General features: G+C 36.6%; 2 protein-coding genes across 4 annotated transcripts in view; one reads left to right on the top strand and one right to left on the bottom strand.

Moving 5' to 3' along the window:
* Nucleotides 1-15,530, bottom strand: part of LOC116658005 (60S ribosomal protein L29-like) — an 801,314-nt gene that overhangs the window by 74,911 nt on the left and 710,873 nt on the right. The window lies entirely within an intron of this gene.
* The window catches only part of TRPC4AP (transient receptor potential cation channel subfamily C member 4 associated protein), a 62,004-nt gene that overhangs the window by 4,028 nt on the left and 42,446 nt on the right, over nt 1-15,530 (top strand). For all 3 annotated transcript variants that reach the window (XM_032462160.1, XM_032462161.1, XM_032462162.1), the window contains exon 2: nt 14,086-14,214. In XM_032462160.1, coding sequence (XP_032318051.1) covers nt 14,086-14,214 — 129 coding nt within the window. The remainder of the gene's footprint in view (nt 1-14,085; nt 14,215-15,530) is intronic.

Below are 15,530 nucleotides of genomic sequence, written 5' to 3'. Positions count from 1 at the left end.
CTTTGTCTTTGAAGGATAATTTTATACTGAAAACCCCCTGGATAGGATAAATTCTCATTAATCAAAAACTATAAATAACATTTTAACAGAAATAACAAAAACAAAGTTTTTGTATTCACAAACGATAAAATTCACTCCTAATTATATTGAAACAAAACAAATCCCATTTAAGTGGACACAGGCACTCACTGGTTAACGTTTGTTGTCAAAATAATCCAACAAGGTTTTAATCTTCATTAACTAAAGATATTTAATCTTCATTAATTATTCTTTAAGAGGGATATGTACTTGTTCTTAATATATTTTGAAGCATTAGATATCTTAGGACTAAACAAATAAGATATACATTTTATGTTTATGGAATTCAGCCTTGAATTATTTTAAAAAGAAAAGCAAATAAAGACAAAATGAGTCAATGAAAATTGTAAATGGCTGGAGGTGTCACATTCACTAAACATGTTGACAGTTTAGGCAGCATGATGTAAGAGATTATCACTCCTATAAACTGTTAAACCACAAGTACTCCAAGAGAAAAAACCCATATGACACCTGCCAAAATTTCAACTTTGAAGACGCCTGGATGGTGGCTCTTTCATCACACTACTCAGCTGTTCACAAGGAAAACAATATCTAGATGATTATTTTAAAGTGACAGCAAATGCCGTGTAAGACAAACTAGCAGTAGAAAAAGAAATTCCTTATGAAGTTGAATATTTGGAATAGTTTGGAGGATCTTTGGATATCATGAACCTTGTAACAAAAAACAGTGGTGTCCTCACTTTTCACCCCCAAGTTCCATTGGCCCCAGACAACTGCAGTCACGTTATTTCTTTTGGAGAAGGGTCCAGGAAACAAAACAGAAGAGCCAGTCTTCTAAATAACATTTTTATAAGGCTATTGCTTGACTTTGCTTTTTTTTTTTTATTTAAAGAAATTATCCTTTCTCCCTCTTGTAGAAGATTAGGATTTAATTCACAGCACCCTGTGGGATACATTTGGTCTTTATCATTCTTCTAATGTAGGTATATCAATTTTGGCTGTTGTTATTAGGTATTTACATTAGGATGATGGTATAATTGTTTACAGCAGAGCCATATAGTATACAACAATTTGTTTTGTATAATTTTTTGTTTTTCTTAGAGTTAAAAGCTGCCCTTTCCCTCCCATTTTTTAAGTTGAGATGTAAATATAAATATAGTAGAATTCACCCTTTTAGTGTGTAGTTCTATGAGTTTTGACAAACACATACAGCTGTGTGACCACCACTACAGTTAGGATGTAGAAAATTCCCTGGTAGTAGTTAGTCCCTTCCCCACCCCATTCCTTTGGCAACTGCTCCTCTGTCTTTTGTCCTGTTCTTGCGCCCTTTTACAGGCTGTCACAGAAATGGAACCATTCCATTTGTTGCCTTTTGAGTCTGGCTTTTTCCACTAGAATTATCATCCTTTAGAATTTTTCTTTTCTTTTTTTGTTCTTATCATTTATTCCCAAATTCTGAACCCTTGGAACCCTCTGTCCTCCAGTTTGGACTAGTTACTCGCTAGAACAGCTGCACAGCTGAATTCTTAGGATTTCTCTTCACCAAATTGAGAGCATTTTCTTTCTTTTTCTTACGTTCTAGAGCCTCTGTTTTCTGAATATTATGTTCCCTTTTCTTGGAAAAGGAACTCTTGTAGCCTCTTAAGAGAGTATATGGGAGGTAGCCTTTTTTTAAGCTTGCATGTCTGAAAATGTCTTTTATTCTTACACTTGCATATTTAGCTTAGCTGGATATAGAATTCTCAGTTGGAAGTTATTTTTCCTTAATTTTTTAATGGTATTATTCCATTGTCTTCAGGCATTTGGTGTAACTGTTAAGAGGTTCTGTTCTGATTTCCAGTCCTTTGTATGTGACCTATTTTCCTACCCCTCACTTCCTCAGAGCTTTTAGGATCATCTCTTTTTCTGGTACTCTGAAATTTAACTATGATATGCATTGATGAAGGTCTTTTTATTCGTTGTGAGGACACTTTGTGTAGATACACGTTAAAATATATAACAACTAAATTTGAAAATGAATATATGTTTGTATATGTATGAGTGAAACATTATGCTGTACACCAGAAATTGTACACATTGTAAAGTGACTATACTTCAATAAAATATATATATAGATGCATATATATAAAATAACCGTAGTAAAGTCATGTCTATCACCTGACATTAACACCCTCTGCAGAATGATTGCACCTAATGTTCTCTTAGGGGCTTCCTATTTTTAAAAGGCATTTTTTTTTCTCCTGTGAAGTTTGGGCCATGATTGCTTTGGAGAGCTTCATGGAATAGGTGAGACTTGAGCTGGTTCTGAAGAATGAGTAGAATTTTAACAGAGTAGTGGAGATACTTCTGGCACTAAGAACACCACTGAGAAAGCCCTCAAAATTGGCCATTAGAAGACAGGAGAGAAAGTGAAGTTCTCCTGTGGGGGATAGGTGGGAGATAAGTTTAGGTATTTGGGAATAGGGTGGGGAAGGTAACATTTATTGAGCATCCACAGTGTGTCATTGTGGAGAGACTTGGATTTTTTTTAAGTGTATTGTTAAGTAGTTGACCTGTGAAAAGCTATAATAAATAATACCAGTGTATTACCACAATAACCATGTACCCACCGCCAAATTTGAGATATTATTAGTACGGTTAATGCCCCTTTCACGTCAGTCCATCCCCAGCAGAGGTAATACTTAATTTGAATAGATAAAACATGTGCACGTGTATATGTAGAAAGGTTGTCTCCTTGCAAGTAGCCCACTACCACCTCTACTAGCACCCTCCAGCTCTACTCCCAGAGGCAACTATGATTATTGATGTCTTGTGTATCCCTTTAGGGACATTCTAAACTTAGAAAAGCATGTGTATATATCTTTTTCCGTATATGCTATTGTGCATCCAGCTTTTTTCACTTAAAATGTATTCTAGAGATCCTGCCTTGATCGGTACGTACAGAATATTTTGTGTCAGGTGCTTACAAGACTTTTTGTGTTGAAATATAACACACAAATAAAAATGCACAAAAAGTAAATGCGCAGCTCAATGAACAATAACAGAATCATCAACTATGTAGCAGCCGCCACATCACCTCTGTACCCTCTGCCAGTCCCTACTCTTCTTCCTTTCCAAATGAAATTACTGGTCTGACTTACAGCATAGCATTTAGTTGTACTAGTTCTTATGCTTTATATAAATAAAGTCAAATAGTATTCACTGAGTCTGCCTTCTTTCAGTCAACATTGTTAGATTCACCCATGATGATGGTGAAGCTACAGTTCATTCATTTTCAGTGCTGTATAGTATTTGATGATACTAAGCCACAATTAATTTATTGTACTTTTGATTAGTATTTGGGATCTTTCCAGTTTTTGACTATTGTGAATAATGCTTATATGTACATTCTTGTACATGTCTTTTAATGCCTATATGCACAATTTCTTTTGGGTATATACTTAGAAGTAGAATTGTTGGGTTATAGGATATACGCAGGTTCAGCATCAGTTAATCAGTTTCCCAGGTGGTTGTGTTAATTTCCAGTCCCACCAGCAGTGTATGTGAGTTTCTGTTGTTCCATGTTCTCGCTAACCCATGATGTTACCAGTCCTCTTAATTTTAGTCATTCTAGTGTTTGTGCAGTGGTATCTCATTATGGTTTTAGTTTGTGTTTCCCTGATGACTAATGAGGTTAAGCACCTTTTCAGAAGTTTATTGGCCTTTTTGGACTTCCTCGGTTCTAGATTGCCTGTTAAAATCTTTTGCACATTTTTCTAATGGGATTTTTCTTTTTTCTTTTTTTATTGATTTGAAGTTCTTTTCATTTCCTGGATATGAGCCCTTTGTAGTGATGTTTTGCAAATATTTTCTCATTTGGTGGCTTGCCTTTTCAGTCTCTAAAAATACCTTTTGGTGAACAGAAGTGCTTAAGTTTAACACAACTCATTGTATCGCTGTTTTCCTTTATGGTTAGTGCTTTTTGTATTCTGTTTAAGAAATCTTTGCTTACCCTAAGGTCATGAAGATTATTTATCTCCTAGAAGCTTTATTGTTTTACCTTTTCCATTTAAATATATGCTCTACTTGGAATTTATTTTGGGGTGTGGTATGAGCTTTTCCACATGGTTAGCTAGTTAACCTGTTATTGGAAAGACTCTTCATTGCTCTTTAGTGTTTGTTTTCCATCTGTTTCCGTCTCTTCTGTTCCACTGGTCTGCCCTTTTATCCTTATGCTGATATCACACTGTCTTATTTTCTGTGATTTTTATATGTTGATTTTGGTTATAGTATATTGAATTGGAAGAGTATCTTCTACTTATCTTCAAGATTTCCTTGACTATTCTTGGCCCTTTGCCATGTCCATATACATTTTAGAATGAACTTGTACATTTTTACATCAGAATTTTAATTGTGATTGCCTTCAGTCTTTTCAGTGCAATACACTTGTTCTCCCTCCGCTGCCCTTCCCCCCTCTTTTTCTTTGGTTTGGTCTTCTTTCATCTCTCTTGATAATGTTTTATAGTTTTCTATGAAGTGGTCTTACATAACTCTTGTTAAGATTTATTCCTTGGCATTTGACATGTTTTGATGGTATTGTATATAGTGTTTTTAAAATTGTATTTTCTAGCAGTAGCTGTAATATAAAAGCAAGATTGATTTTTATATCGCTCCTATATTTTATGACTTTACTTTTAGATTCTTTTGGATTGTATATGTGTACGATCATCTGCAAATATTGTCTGCAAATGAAGGTTTTATTTTATCCTTTCCAGTCTTACATCTATCTTTTTTTTTTTATCTGCTTGCCTTGCTGTGCTGTTAGTGCAGTGAATTGAAGTGGCATGTTCCTGATCTGAGAGGGGGAGAGGCTTAAACATTTAGCCATTAAGTATGATGTTTGCTGAAGGTTTTTTGTAGATACTGTTATTAGTTCACTTCTTTACTGGGTTTCTGATGTTGAAGTCTATCAAAATGTTTTTTCCTGCATCAATTGAGATGTTCATATAATTGTTTTCCATTGTGTTATTAATGTGATGAATTACACTGAGTAAAATTTTTAAGTATTAAACCAAATCTGAATTTCTGGTACAAAATTTCATCCCTTTTATGGGTTGGTAAATTTGATTCACTAATTTTTTTATTAGGATTCTTCCTCTTTTATGTTCATGAGTGAGAATGGCCTATAATTTTCCTTTCAGCAGGTTTTGATATCAGGTTTAATCTGACCACTAGTCGTAGCTTTAGTTGCACCCCACAAATTTTGACTTGTAGTGTTTTCATTATCACTTATTTCAGAATATTTTCAAATTTGTGCTTGGATTTCTTCTTTGACCTATGCATTTTTATAAGTGTATTTCTTAATTTCCAAATATGGGGGTTTTATAGTTATCTTTCTGTTACAGACTTTAGGCTGATTGCACTGAAATAGTCTGTATTTCGATTCATTTAAATGTGCTGAAATTTGCTCTATGGCCTAACAACTCGTCATTTTGTAAATGTTCTGTGTACTTGCAAAAAATGTATAGAGTAGCTATCAGATGTAGTGCTGTAGTGGGTCCATTTTGTTTAATTGTGTTAAAACCCTATATATCTTTACTAGTTTTTTGTTTATATCAGTTCCTGAGAGAAATTATAAAAATATCCCACTATGATTATGGGTTTGTTTATTAGGTACACTCAGATTTAGAACTGTTTAGATTGTCCTAGTTAACCATTTTATTGTCATAAAATGTCTTTATCTCTGGTAATACTTTATGCCTTAAGTCTCATATGCTGATTTTAATACACTTATACCACCTTTCTTTTGGTGGGTGTTTGCATTGTGTATTGTTTCCTGTTCTTTTATTTTCAGCCTTTCTATAAGACGTTTGTTTATTAGGCAAGCAGTATAACAAACTTTGTCTTTTAATTGGCGCATTTAGTACATTTGCTTTTAATGTAATAACTAATACTTGGGGATTTAAATATACTTGCTTAATGCAGTGTTTACTTTTTAGATGTCCCACCTCTTCTTTGTTCCTTTTTCTCTTCTTTTTTTAAGTGTTTTTTTTTCCTTCTTATGCAGGTGTACTAATAGAAGAATGGAATTTTTTTTATAATAATATTTTGCTAACTATTCCAAGTAACTGCTTACATTTGGGGTTCAGAGTTAGTGTTCCCTAAGATCAAATCAATTGTAAGTGTTCATCTGTAAATCCCATTCTTAGCTTCCGGGCTGTATGGAAACAGGCATCAGACTGGATTTGGCACCTTGGCAACAGGGTGCTGACCCCTCTGTGCACACAGTTTCTCATGCAGTAAGTAGTAGGTGAGGTGGCTTCATGTACATCCTTTTACAAACTAGGGTGCAGTTTATTCCTCTCCCGGTGACAAATGGGAATGGCCAGTTGTGACACCACATCCTGTTTTGTGCTGGAGTAACTGCTTCTGGGGAGTGGGAGGGGCAGGCAGAGCATCACTGTGTCGAACTCAGGGAGAAGTGTTGGGGAGGCTTCAGGCCAGGCAAATTAGGGTGCAGAGGGGACCAGGGGGTGGCACTCAGACTGGCTTGTACGCATGTGGGCAAGGGAGACTTGCTCGTGTTCCAGCCGCACTGGCCTCCCACCCCGATATTTGAACTCGTCCCAAATGCTCCTGCCCCAGAGCCTTTTCCATTTGTCATTCCTTCTACTTGGAATGCTCTTTCCATAGAGATCCTCATGGCTCCCCCAAACCCAACTTCCTCCACGTCTCTGCCTTTTTTTTTTTTTTGAAGTTATCTGATAGACTTAATTTTTTAGAGCAATTTCAGCAGAATTGAGCAGAAAATAGAGAGTTCCCACATAGCCCTCTCCACCCATACATACATACTCCCCTACCTTCAACATCCCTCATCAGTGTGGCATATTTGGTACAATCGATGAACCAACACGGGCACATTATTATCAACCAAAGTCCGTAGTTTACTTTAGGGTTCACTCTTGATATTGTACGTTCTATGGGTTTTGACAAATGCTTGATGACATGTAGCCACCACTATAGTATCATGCAGAATAATTTCATTGTCCTGAAAATCCCTTGTGTTCCATCTATTCATCCCTCCTTCCCTCTCCCCAAACTCCTGGAAACCACGATCTTTTTATTGTTTCTGTAGCTGTGCCTTTCCAGAATGTCATTTGGTTGGAATTGTACAATTTGTAGCCTTTTGTAGACTGGCTTCTTTCATTTAGTAATATGTCTTTTAAATTTCTTCCATGTCTTTCGTGGCTTGATAGCACCTTTTTTTTCCACTGCACATATATTTTTAAATTTACATATATGTACTGTTCATTGTTTCTAAGAATGTTTAGCGCTTTAGCTTTACATAGTTATCAAAGGAATAAAGCCAATCACAAAATAAGAATTAATTCAAAAAATATGTACACCTTGCTATTAACAGCAACATTATAATGGCCAAGATATGGAAGCATCCTAAGTGCACATTAATAAGTGAATGGATAAAGAAGATGCAGCATACATATATGTAATGGAATACAACTCACCCATAAGAAAGAAGGATACTTTGCCATTTGCAGCTCTTCATTCACTTTTTTTTCACTTCAAAAACCAGAATTTTATAACTGACATAAACATTCCATTGCATCAAAAAGAACAAAATACCTAGAAACAAACTTAACCAAGGAGGTTACCTATACTCTGAAAACTGAAATGACACAAAGAAATGGAACTATTTCTTGTGCTCTTGGATTAGAAGAATCGACACTATCAAAATGGCAACATTACCCAAAGCAATCCACAGATCCAATGCAACCCCCGTCAAAATACTCACAACATTCCTCACAGAACTAGAACAAACAATTCCAGAATTTATAAGGAACCATAAAAGACCCCAAACGGCCAAAGCAATCTTTTGTAGGTCTTTTTTTTTTCTCTTTCTTCTTTTTGTTTTCTTTTCTTATGGTTTGATAACTAGAGAAGGTCCTTTAACATTTGTTGTAAAGCTGGTTTGGTGGTGCTGAAATCATTTAGCTTTTGTTTATCTGTGAAGCTTTTGATTTTTCCATCAAGTCTGAATGAGAGCCTTGCTGGATAGAGTATTCTTGGTTGTAAGTTTTCCCCTTTCATCACTTTAAATATATCATGCTACTCTCTTCTGACCTGTAGAGTTTCTGCTGAAAAATCAGCTGATAACCTTATGGGAGTTTCCTTGTATGTTATTTGTTGCTTTTCTCTTGCTAATTTTAATATTTTCTCCTTATCTTTAATTTTTGTCAATTTGGTGACTGTGTGCCTTGGTGTATTCCTCTTTGAGTTGATCCTGTGTGGTACTCTCTGTACTTCCTGGACTTGAGTGACTTTCCCAAATTAGGGAAGTTTTCAATGAGTATCTCTCCAAAAATTTTCTCAGGTCTTTTCTCTCTGTTTTCTCTTTCTGGGACCCCTATAATGCAAATATTAGAGTGCTTCATGTCCCAGAGTTCTCTTATTCCTTTTTATTTTTTCTGTTTTCTGTTCTGCCGTAGTGATTTCCACCAATCTGTCTTCTAGCTCACTGATCTCTTCTTCTGCCTCATTTAGTCTATTCCTGGTTCCTTCTAGTGTGTTATTCATTTCAGTAATTTTATTCTTCAACTCTGTTTGGGTATTCTTTATATTTTCCAGCTCTTTGCTAAAGACTTCGCTCTGTGCATCTTTACTCCTCTTGAGTTCTCTGAACATCTTCACCATCATTATTTTAAACTCTTTGTCAGGTAAATTGCTTATCTCCTCATCACTTATTTCTTCTTCTGGGATTTTATCTCATGCCTTGGCCTGGGAGATACTCCTTTGCCGCCTCATGTTGTTTATCTTTGTGTGTGTTTGTGGATTCCTTCCACAGGCTTTGGGATTATTGTTTTCTTATTTCTAGTATCTGCCCCTGGGGATGAGGCCGGACTAGAGGCTTAAGCAGAGTTCCTGGCGGGAGGAATCGGTGCCTGCCCCCTGCTGGGTGAAGCTTGGTCCTGGACCTCTGGTGTGTAGGGCCTTTGTGGCTTGAGAAGTCTGCTAATGAATGGGGCTGTGTTCCCACCCTGTATGTTGTTTGGCTTGAGGCTTCCCTACAGGCTATTGGGTGGGGCTAGGTCTCAGGTGCTAATGTTCCAATCAAGATGTCGGCCTCCAGGAAAGCTCATGTAGATGAATACTCCCATAATGTCCACCACCAGCTTTTATGTCCCCTGGGTGAGCCGTAGCCATCCCCCACGTCCCCAGAAGACCCTCCAAATCCAGCAGGCAGGCATGGCCCACGTTCCTATGAAATTGCTGCCTCTGCCCTTAGACCTGGCTCACATGAGATTCTGTGTACGCTTTCCAAGCGAATGAATTCTCCTTTTCCCCCAGTCCCGTGGGGCTCCTGGCACCAAGCCCCACCGGCCTTCAGAACCAGATGTCCTGGGGTCTCCTTTTCTTCCCAATGCCAGGGCTGGAGCTGGGGACCCTGACATGGGGCTTAGAGCTCTCACCCCCGTGGGAGGGCCTCTGTGACTTAACGAATCTTCAGCTTGTGGGTCGCCCACCCTAGGGATATGGGGCCCAATTATATCACAAACACACCCCTCCTACCATCCTGCTGTGGTTCCCTCTTTATGTTTCTAGTTGCAAAAGATCTTTTTTGCTAGATTCCAGTCTTTTTTTCAATGGTTGTTAGCATTCAGTTGTGGTTTTGTTGTAGTCATGAGGAGAGGTGAGCTCGTGGTCCTACCACTCTGCCATCTTGACCAGAAATCTTAAATGTTTCTTTTTTAAAAGAGCTTTTATTAAGGTATAATTTATGGACTATAAAATTTACTCATTGAGCTGTTCAATTCAGTGATTTTTAGGAAATTTATAGTTAGACATTACCACAGTCATTTTAGAACATTTACATCACTTACATCACCCCATAAAGTTCCTTATGTCCATGATTTATTTTTATAGCAGCTTTGTTGAAATATAATTCACATACTGCATAAGTCACCCATTTAAAGTATACAAGTCAATGGTTTTTACTATATACATGAAGTTAATCTCCACAGTAGCTATCTCCACAGTCAATTTTAGAAAATTTCATCACCGTTAAAGAAATTCCATACCCATTAATAGTCACTGCCCAGTTCCCTCCCCATTCCTGCCCTCTACCTCCTCTCAGCCCTAGGTCACTACTAATCTACTTTCTGACTTTATGGATTTACCTATTCTGGACATTTCATAGTAATAGAATCAAATAATGTATGGCTTTTTATGGATGGCTTCTTTCACTTAGCATAATGTTAAGATTTGTCCATGTTGTAGCAAGTATTAGTACTTCATTGCTTTTTATCACCAAATAATATTCTGCTATATGGGTATACCATTTGTTATTTATCTATTTATCAGTTGGTGGACATTAGTTTGTTTTTTTTTCTACTTTTGGGTTATTATGAATAAAGCTGCCATGAATTTATGTGTACAAGTTTTTGTGTGGACATTGTTTTCATTTCTTTTGGCTTCCTACCTGGATTGCTGGGTCATATGGTAACTATATTTAACTTCTTGAGAAGCTGCCAAACTCTTTTTTTCAAAGTAGCTGCACCATTTTACATTCCCACCAGCAGAGTGTGAGGATTCCAATTCCTCTACACTCTAGCCAGCACTTACTATTATTTGTCTTTTTAGTTGTAACCATCCTCATTGGTATGAAGTGGTGTCTTACTTTGAGTTTAATTTGCATTTCTCTGATAATTAATGCTGTTGAGCATTTTTTCATGCGCTTATTGGCCGTCTCTACATCTTCTTCAGAAAAGTATATACTTAGAGACTTTGCCCATTCTTTAAATTATTAACTCAGTATCTTTAATAGATACAGGCTTATCAGTGTACCTATTTCTCCTCATGTGAGTTTGATAGTTTGTGTCTTTCAAGGAATGATCTGTTTAAGTAATGAAATTTGTGGACATGGAGTTGTTCATATAATTCTTTTATCCTTTCAATATTTAAAGGGATCAATAACGTGATGCTTGTTTTATTTATTTTAAATTGTGGTAAAAATACACATAACATAAATTTATCATTTTAACCATTTTAAGCATACAGTTTAATAGTGTTAAGTATTTATATTGTTGTATAGTCGGTCTCCAGAACTCTTTGTGTTGGAAAACTAAACCTTGTACCCATTAAACAATTCCCCATTTCTCTCCCCTTCTTCCCACTCTTCCTGACCCTGACAACCATCATCCTACTTTCTGTCTCTATAAATTTGACAACTCTAGGTACCTCATGTAAGTGGAATGATACAGTATATGTCTTTTTGTGACTGGCTTCTTTCACTTAGTGTAATGTGCTCAAGGTTCGTGCATGTTGTAGTATGTATCAGAATTTCTTTCTTTTTAAGGCTAAATAACATACCATTTAATATTCCTTTGTATATATCACATTTTGTTTATCCATTCACCTGCCAGTGGACACTTTGGTTTCCACCTTTTGGCTATTGTGAATAATGCTGCTGTAAACATAGATGTACCTCTCTTACTTCTCTGATATTAGTAATTTATGTCTTTTCTCTTTTTTTCTTGATTAGCCTGGTTAGAGGTTTACCAATTTTACGAATTTTTGAAAGAACCAGCTTTTGGTTTCCTTAGTTTTTCCTAGTGATTTCCTGCTTTGAATATCAGTGGTTTCTGCTCTCATTTTTATAATTATTTTCTTCTGTTTACATTAGGCTTAAATTGCTGAGTTTAGTTTACTGAAGTAGGAGCTTAGATGATTGATCTTAGGTTTTCTTTTCAATACATGCTTTCGGTACTATAAATTTTCCTCTAAGCACTGCCTTTACTGCATCTCACAGATTTTGATAAGTTATATTTTCATTTTCCTTTAGTTCAAAAATATTTAAAAATTTCTCTTTGAAACTTCTTCTTTGACTCATATGTAATTTAGAAATGTGTTGAATATCAAAATATTTTGGGATTTGTAACTATCTGTTATTGATTTCAAGTTTAATTCTATTGTGGTCTGAGAACATACTTTGTATGATTTCTGTTTTTAAGAAAATTTTGTTAAGGTATGTTTTATGGCCTAGAATGTGGTCTTTCCTGGTGAATTTTCATGTGAGCTTGAGAAGAATAGGTATTCTGCTGCTGTGGGATAAAGTATTCTGTAAAGTTCAGTTATATCCAGTTGATTGATAATTTAGTTCAAGTCAGCCATATCCTTAATTATTTCTGCCTACTAGGAGTGTGTTGAAGTCCAACTAAATAGTGGATTTGTCTATCTTTCCTTGCAGTTCTATCAGTTTTTGCCTTACCTATTTTGCTGTGCTGTTGGTAGGTACATAAACATTAGGGATTGCTGTTTTCTTGGAGAATTGACTCCTGTCATTATGTAATGACTTTTTTATTTCCTTAAGCTTGGTAGTATTACCCCTTTTACATTACTGAATGTAACAATTTGAGTCAGTGTAAGGTGGTCAGTGTAACTATTTTCAGTATTACTGATCTTTTCAAAGAACCAACTTTCGATTTTGTTGATTTTTCTCCCTTTTTTTTTTTTTTTGTTCTCTGTATCATTTATTTTTGCAGTGATCTTAATTTTCTTGTGCTTGCTTTGGATTTGGTTTGCTCCTTTTCCCCCTAGTTTCTCATGGTGGAAGATCAGATAATATGAGATCTCTCTCCTTTAATATGAATGTTTATAGCTATAAATTTGTAAGAACTGCTTTTGCTGAGTCCCATAAAACTATCATTGCTTTCTATTTTCTGAATTCAAGGAAAGATATTTTTTCATTGTTCTGGGGCTTGCCTTGATTTGAACTTGCTTGAAGTATATAAAATTTCTGATAATCATTTTGACCTACAGAGATGGTAATTTCCTATGGTTCACCCTATTACATATTACTTTGATAGACATCTCATTACTCCTGTATTATCTTATTTTTACAATCTCAGAAAACAAGCTCAAGAAGAATAGTAGGACTTGTCCAAGGTCATAGGATTGATATGCATCAGGATAGACTAAGATGTTATTGAAGACATACATGTCCTGTAATAACAGTTACAAGGAGCTTTTGATCTCATTGAGGGACAAGTGTACATGAAAATAATTCACTCTGGCATTTTAATGTTATGTCCCAAATGTGTTAGTGGAAGCTGCCATATTGACTAATGAACCTGTCATTAGACTAGAAGACTATTGCTCATGCCTTCAAACATTTACTGATTCCCTGCTCTGTGCCTTGCATTCTTTGAGAGAAAGGTGCGCACAATAAATATAGCCTGAAGGGGCTTGTGGTCTGTAGGAGGGGGTGGGCAAGTGAACCAGTAATTATGATACACTAGGATGAATATTAGATAAGGCCCCAGACTCTTAGAAAGGAGAGGGGAAGGCCTATCAAGGAAAATTTCTGGTGGTTTGGCTTGCATTTTGAAGTAGAAAGAGCTTTCCTGGTAAAAAAAAAAGACAGGGAGGAGAAGGAGTTTTCCAGGTAGGGAAGACATCTAGAGATGTTCTGTGGTAGTACATTTGAGGCTTAAACAGCACAGGGGGTTAGGGGCTCTGACTCTCCACTGTTGAAAATTCGTGTATAACTTAGAGTCGACCCTCCAAACCTGCAGTTCCCCTGCACTCGTGGATTCAACCAACCACGGATTGTGTAGTACTGTAGTATGTACTATTGAAGAAAACCCTTCCTATAAGTGGACCCATGCAGCTCAAACCTGTGTTCAAGGGTCAACTGTATATGTGTGTGTTTACTGCCTCCACCTTCACTTTAGTTTCCCCCTACAGGTGGCAGGGGGAGAGCATGTGCAGAGAGGCAGAAAGACGTACGTTTGGAGCCTAGAGTATGCATTGGGAAAGAGATGAAGCTAGAGAGGAAAGTGGGTGATAGAATAGGAGGGACATGTATCACAAACAGGGAGCTGGACTTTTACCTTCTAGGCTGCGGGGGATTTTTTGAAGGTTTCTAGAAAGAGACCTTTGAATTATTTGTCCTGGGTGGGCTTAGGAGCCAGCTGCTCTCCTTTGCCATATATGCTAGTAGTTCTTTCCTTGCCAATAAAATGATCCTTTTTTTTTTCTTTTGACTTACAGTTCACTGAGACTTTTTTGACGGAGAGGGACAAACAGTCCAAATGGAGTGGAATTCCTCAGCTGCTCCTTAAGCTGTACGCAACCAGCCACCTCCACAGTGACTTTGTTGAGTGCCAAAACATCCTCAAGGTAACTGTTAGGGGCCCTGGAGGGGCTGTTTCAAGGCCTCCAAATGATAGAAGATGTCAGTTTTTTTCTCCCCTTCAGTCTGCTTTTTAAAATAGCCTGTTTTTATTGCGTAAGCTGTAGAAAATTTGGGAAGTTGAGAAAAAGTGCAAAGAAAAAAATAAAAACCACCTATAATCCCACCACCATTAAGTTCCCTGTGTATATATTTCTGAGTTTTATTTATGCTTGTTTTGTGGCAGTGCTTGCTTAATTTGGGAGGCCTGTGCCCTGGGATAGAGATGACATTCTATTTGAGCAGGATTTAAAAGACCCCATATTGCTAAAGGTTCAAGGAAGTGGCCTTATGGTTGTTGGTAACTCTGACTAACATAAGAAGATGAAGGGACTGGTCTTGATGGTTGGGAGAGGGATGAAAGAGTGCAGAGACATGCAGGGCAGGTCTCAATCTTGAGTGTGTATCAGAATCACCTGGAAGGCTTGTTAAACCATTGAGTGCTGGGCCCTACCCACAGTTTCTGATTCAGTAGGTCTAGGGTTACTATATCCAAATTTCAGCTTGTTGGAGGTGAGTCCAACTTTGAATTTAGATCAGCAGCTCTAGCTGTAGTTAAAACCCATGCAAGTTATATTTGATCATAATGAAACTATATAATGTTGTTCTTCAGAGGTGAAGTTCTGATTATTATATCACATAATAAGTCATTCTAAGATATAATAGGACCAAATAAGTTTAATCTCTACTTTTAAGAAGAGATGTTTTGTCTATACAACTTTTTTATAAATTGGAAATCATTCCCAAATAAAAGTTTATTTAATAAGAAAATGTTTTGTGTTCTTGATCTTCTTATAGTCTAATTAAGATAGAAACAGTTATAGTGCCTTACACTTGTTTGAGAACATTTTGCAAAGAATTACACATTTTCATTTGATTCCTACAAAGTGTCTGAGATATGGGATAGATGAAGGAAGGAAATTAGTATTTGTGAGAGCTTGCCATGTGATCATCATTTCTTTATGCATTCAGCAAATATTTATTTGAAATTTATGTGTACCAGGCATATTTAGTTTTTATGGTAACTCTGTGAGGTGGATTATTTGTATTTATCCAGAATACTTTGATTGCAGGTATCAGTAAGCCACTCAGACTAGCGAAAAAGACCCTTTGTTGTCTCACATAACTGGAGAGCACAGATGTGAATTCAGGGGCTGTATAGAGTTAGGCTGTCCATTTCTTCTCTTGACATCTGTGTGTGGCCTCATGTTCCTCCACAGAAATGGGGCTGTTACCTAAAGAAGAGAAAAAGAGATACTGAACA

Source organism: Camelus ferus, chromosome 19, assembly GCF_009834535.1.
Source record: "Camelus ferus isolate YT-003-E chromosome 19, BCGSAC_Cfer_1.0, whole genome shotgun sequence".
NCBI classification, from domain to species: domain Eukaryota; kingdom Metazoa; phylum Chordata; class Mammalia; order Artiodactyla; family Camelidae; genus Camelus; species Camelus ferus.
This window is presented reverse-complemented; position numbering and strand designations above follow the sequence as displayed.